The following is a 5,605-nucleotide window of genomic DNA, read 5'->3' as shown; positions in this document are numbered from 1 at the left end:
TCTAAAAAATTCCAAAAAAATTGCAAAAAATCCCAAATTTCATCCCTAACCCCCTATAAATACCCCACCCCATTTGAGCTCATTGCTCCCATCCACACTTCAATTTCACTCTTCTCGACGCCATGTCTTCATCTACTACGAATTCGAGTGAAGGAATAGAGGCTGAAATGATCAATGCGTTTCAAGCGGAGTATGAGGAGGCGATGCTCAATCTTGAAGAGGAGTCAAGCGGAAGGCGACGTCGTCGACGCTACATTAGGCGTGATCGTGAGGGTGCCCATGATCGGCTGTTCCAAGACTACTTCGCCGACAACTGTGTTTATCCTCTGAATTACTTTCGCCTCTTGGCCGGTGTTTATGAAGGGTATTACTCTTCCGCAGTGTGAGAAGCATCAGGTATTCACAAATGCTCAAGCAGCTTGGCGCAAAGATGTCGAGTGTTCGTTTGGACTGCTTAAGTCTAGGTTCAACATTATAGTAGTTCCCGGACGCTCTTACTTACAGCGTACTCTTGGGTTGATCATGCGTGGACGTGTCATCCTACACAACATGATCATCGATGACGAGCGTGATACCGATTTGGACGAGATCTATAAGATGCGTCCAATGTTGGTCCGGCGATCCACAACGATGCACCACCAAGCCTAGCTGCCAGAATTCAAATGGACACCGAGATGAGAAACTCACCGATGTATGCACAGCTCCAGCAGAATTTGGTTGAGCATGTGTGGGCACATAGTCATCCTTAGATTTATGTAATTTTTTATTTATTATATAATTTTTTATTTATTATGTAATTTTTTATTTATTATGTAATCGGTAACTTTTTTAAGTTGAATAAAATTTATTTCTTAAATTCTTTTACGTATTCGAACAAAGGAGCTTGAAATAATTAAATCTGGAAAAGAAAAATTGACGTGGAGGAGAGAAAAGTGAAAGCTGGCACTATAGCCTGTGCATTGAAGGAGTGGGATGAGAGTGAGGGACTATAGCACGTGCATTGAAGGAGTGGGGTGAGAGTGAGGATAAGAGCTGACGTGGTGGAGAGATATCTTCCCCTACCACTGAACTCAAGCTCAGCACCTGCTGTCCATGTGCAGAGCCAGTGACTGTACCTAGTAGTTATCCTGAACTATATGGTCAATATGTTCTTCCTGATAGGATCGGTCGCGTACATTAATGGAAGGTGAAACAGTCGTTTTATGTAACGAGTAGTCCTACAACATTTACCAGCATGATGCACCTAATTTATTTTTCCAGTTTCTAGGCAAATCAATTGAACACTGAATATGAACAGGCAGTAAGAACATATCATCTGCTTAAATGTGTTGCAGTCAGGAGGCATACTTCCAATATCCAACAGAGAACACAAGTTTTTTGATAGTGATAAGACTTAATTTACAGGGATAGAGCAGCCAATCCATGCTTTGCTTGCTGCACAATCACACTACTGCAATCTAGATAGACGATCAAGAGCAGCAGCTGCTTTGCTGAGCAACAGGCTGACCCCGCATTTGCACCGTTGCAGGCCTGCTAGCGCCACTTGCAGCTGGTTGACTTGCCATCCTATTCAAGAAAAAGGAGAGCAAATATCACTTAGTTGCTCTCATCTGGAGGCGAATGATAGAGAAAATAGCAACGGCTTATCAACTGGGCTCCCAAAGAAAGGGCCTTCATGATTGATGAATCCAGAATGAATAACAGCTGCCTCAGAGTCTAAATATGAAGTATGTTGTTACCTGTTCTTTATCTCTCCTGCCATGGTCATGAATGCCTTCTCCACATTTGTTGCATCCTTGGCACTAGTCTCCAGGAACGGTATCCCTATCTCATCAGCAAGGGCCTGCAGTAGCGAGTGACATGCAGCCACTTTAACCATCTTCCAGAATGAATGACATTTATGCAAAAGGTAACTGATGTACCGAAATATTACCTTGCCAGCCTCATAAGAAACTACTCTGTTCTCAGCCAGGTCGCACTTGTTTCCCACCAAAAGCTTGTTCACATTTTCACTGGCGTACCTGTCAATTTCATTCAGCCACTGCTTGACATTGTTGAAGCTCTCCTGGTCAGTCACATCATACACGACCTATAGAAAATACAACTGTTAATAGAGACAATATTAACCTAGATGAGACAATAACAGATACAAAGAAAGAAAGCTCACAATGATGCCATGAGCTCCACGGTAGTAGCTGCTTGTGATGGTCCTAAAGCGCTCTTGGCCAGCAGTGTCCCACTATATCAGAAGAATGTGTGAAAGCATCAGCAGGAGCTTCAAACTGCTATTAACTATACAGCCTTTACTAGAATCTGTTACTTACAATCTGCAGCTTTATTGTCTTCCCATCTTGCTCAACAGTACGGATTTTCTAGCAAGTCAAAAAAGGGTGAAAAAATGGTCATATAAGAGAAACAAGGCCATTGGCACGCTACAAAGGGAATTTGGCTTTGTTTGATCTCATTGAGAAACCAACTTACAAAATCAACACCAATGGTACTGATATAGCTTTCCAGATATGAATCATCCTGTAAAGTGAAGATAAGAAAGATACTCACATTAAAAAGGATGAACGAAATAACAATTAGAAAGTATGATACATCATAGGAAATATAGTTGTCTTCGAACACCATTCTATAAAGGGTACTGTGTTGTATGCCCTAATGGTTCCATTTCATGCAGGGACATTATTGAGGTTTGAGAGTACGTAACATGGAAATTCAAGCAGAAAGGCAATTTATATGCTAGAGTCAATATAGGGTACTGCATGAAATGGAGGCAATATAGTTGTCTTCAAACACCATTCTATAAAGGGTACTGTGTTGTATGCCCTAATGGCTCCATTTCATGCAGGGACATTATTGAGGTTTGAGAGTACGTAACATGGAAATTCAAGCAGAAAGGCAATTTATATGCTAGAGTCTGCATGCTTGCAATTTTCCACTTCAAAGTTAAATGACATACCAGCCTTGAGATAACAATTTGAATTACAAAAAATGATTCTGTCCCAAAAGCTATCCTAGACAGGCCAATATTAGACAACTTGTCCAAAATGACATTTCTTCAAGTAAATTATTCAATTAGGGTTGCCAAACAGACACTAAGTGTTATAGCAGCGAACCATCTAAAGTTTCAATAAACCATGCCAATATCAAGTCAAGAACCATTTCACACACTTGTGAGCTCATGACTGATCTAACATCATGCCTTGGAGAACATCAATGACTTCTGCGATTTATGAGCCTTTTATCTTCCCTGGTACAATCTTCTCTACTTTTTGGAAGCAAATGCATACTCCTACTAGGTGATGTCATGTGAGATGCATCTAAACTCAATGAACAGCACTCTCTAAGATGCAGATACTTTTCTTAATGTGCCATCAACTTGTCATGGGGGATGTCCTCATACTAAACAAAAGACCCGTTTGTCCAAGGGATGCTCTACACAAAGAACAACTGTTTGCACATACGTGGAGGAAGGGGAAGAGGGGAAGATAAGAATCCTCACCGCAAACCTCAGCAGCAGGCAAGACTTTCCGACGCCCGAGTCCCCGATGAGGAGCAGCTTGAAGAGGTAGTCACTGCACGATAACAAAAGAATCCTGTCAAACCACAGCCCGAGCATCTTGTATTCTTGTCACATCATCGCGCACATCGACACAAGCTAACACATGCTAAGGACTAAGTTTGCACACGCATCTACAACAGAACATATATAGAGTAAAACAAGACAACCGTAGCTTCCAAAGCCCCTACCTAACACAAGGGTAGGACCGTAGGAGGGAGCAACGCGACCGAACGAGTGCACAAGGCACGAATCTAGCTAGTACCTAGGCTAACGGGAACGGCGCATCCAACCATCTGCTATTTCTGGCATGGATCCCCGACAAAGGTACGATTACCCGCACCAAACTAGGGACGCGGTAGCTACCAAGTAAACGCGCTAAGGGAGGGAGACCCCCCTAAACCCCAACACGATCGGGTCCCGAATCGGCTGCCGGAGGGCCCGCCCGCGCGGCCGGCGGCGAGATCGGCCGTAGGCGCGTCTCCCGACGAAGCTCTAGATTCCACGAATCCGCCACCGACCGAATCGGAAGCCGCCGCGCCATTAGAGGAGGGGGAGGGGGACGAGGAACGGGAACTTACTACTCGGGGTTCATGGCGGCGGACGGGGCGGGGGGCGGCTCCTGCTCTCTGGGGGGAGGCGACGACCGAGGAGGAAGAGGAAAAGGGGAGACGGAATTGGGGGGAGACGAGCACGGGGTGACGGAGAGAGAGAGAGAGAGAGAGAGAGAGAGGGAGGGGAGGGGAAAAGGAAAGGAATAGGAAAGGGTTGTCGAGTGGGGCACGCCTCCGCCGCGTCTGCGTGCGCCAACCTACTTTGCCTGCCAGCCCGGTCCAGCCGTGCAGGCAGGCCAGCGACGCCCACGATCGCAACGGCACCGGGTCCGCGGGTTCTGGTTCTGATGTGGTGGTGCTTGGAGTCTCCCACCCGCCCGGCTCGCTAGGGTTGGGCGGTTTGTCAGGTCAGCTGGGCCCTCCGCTCCGGGTGGAGATGCAGTTGGGTGCCTGGTATCTCCTGAAAGACTCAGGCTACAAACAAGAACCATCACCCACCGTTCGCCCACATTATCATGGGATTCAATAAAACAACTTTGCAGAGAGGGAAAAAATGAAACGAATCATGCAGATTCTTCCAAACACGCACAGCCTTCGCTTAGGGATTGCCACACGTCAGGGGTCTTATATATTATCTCATGCACATCCATATAGAATTTTAACGATGTAGACAAGAGAGAGGGAGGAGAAAGAACAAAATATCTAGTTTGCCAAACAACTGACTTATAGGCTAAAATTAGATACTACGACAACGTTTACTCACCATTGTACGAGTTGTAAGTATCGTGCTACTCATAATATTTATTTTTTCATTCCATAAATTAAAAAGTATGGTACTACTACGAGACAAAAAAGAACAATTTATTATAGAGGTTGTTTTATTATAGAAATTGTTTATTTAGTCATTTTAAAACGTATCATTGCATGAGACCGTCTATTGGACGGCTCCGATTTACTTACTATGTATTTGTAATCAGCTAATCGCATGTCGGTATTGACTGCACATCACAGAGACCGCGCCCCACAACAGGAAACGTGCGAGTATGAGTACCTACACACTATAACCTGTATATACAACGAATGGTAAGGTACCGCAACATTTACCCCCATTTCTACGGAGTCAGATTGAGTGACTTTGGTTCAGCAAGTCACAACTTAACTTTAGCCTCAATATCCAACGTCGGTTTTCGATTAACGATTCTCCACGTTTCAAAACAATAGACTCGAGCTTCTTCAGCAGAAAGGCAGGGTGGGAGGCGGTGGGGCGGTACTCTCACGTTAACTTGCTCTCCAGTGCCACGGCGGTCGGAGGAGGTCACTGCTAGAAAATAAACTAAAATTCCAGACCTAAAATACCAGCGGCTACTGCAGCCGGTACTAATGCGAGTATAGGCACTGGGTAGTGCCCCGCGGTGGCCACAGAATGCTTTAGGCACCGAGTCGTGGCACTACCCGGTGCCAACGATACAACATAGGCATGGGATAG

At 45.1% G+C, this 5,605-nt stretch overlaps 1 protein-coding gene across 1 annotated transcript; it reads right to left on the bottom strand.

The window, feature by feature from the left end:
* Positions 1-1,290: 1,290 nt before the first annotated feature.
* LOC112894550 (ras-related protein RIC1) lies at positions 1,291-4,295 on the bottom strand. Its single transcript, XM_025962297.1, has 8 exons — positions 4,147-4,295; positions 3,509-3,581; positions 2,482-2,529; positions 2,325-2,372; positions 2,168-2,239; positions 1,934-2,089; positions 1,740-1,843; positions 1,291-1,566 (listed from the first exon to the last, which is right to left on the bottom strand). The coding sequence occupies exons 1-8, from the start codon at positions 4,158-4,160 to the stop codon at positions 1,470-1,472; spliced, it is 612 nt and encodes a 203-aa protein (XP_025818082.1). The 5' UTR covers positions 4,161-4,295; the 3' UTR covers positions 1,291-1,469.
* Between the last annotated feature and the right edge of the window lie 1,310 nt (positions 4,296-5,605).

Source organism: Panicum hallii, chromosome 5 (assembly GCF_002211085.1).
Source record: "Panicum hallii strain FIL2 chromosome 5, PHallii_v3.1, whole genome shotgun sequence".
Taxonomy (NCBI): Eukaryota; Viridiplantae; Streptophyta; class Magnoliopsida; order Poales; family Poaceae; genus Panicum; species Panicum hallii.
Note: the sequence above shows the minus strand (reverse complement) of the source record. Positions and strands in the feature narration are given on the sequence as shown.

What these genes read in the sequence shown, in the direction of transcription:
- LOC112894550 (XM_025962297.1), bottom strand. An exon ending in GCCTGCTGCTGAGGTTTGCG is followed by an intron (nt 2,530 to 3,508) that starts GTGAGGATTCTT and finishes TTCACTTTACAG; the next exon opens with GATGATTCATATCTGGAAAG. An exon ending in TTTCTTATGAGGCTGGCAAG is followed by an intron (nt 1,844 to 1,933) that starts GTAATATTTCGG and finishes TCGCTACTGCAG; the next exon opens with GCCCTTGCTGATGAGATAGG.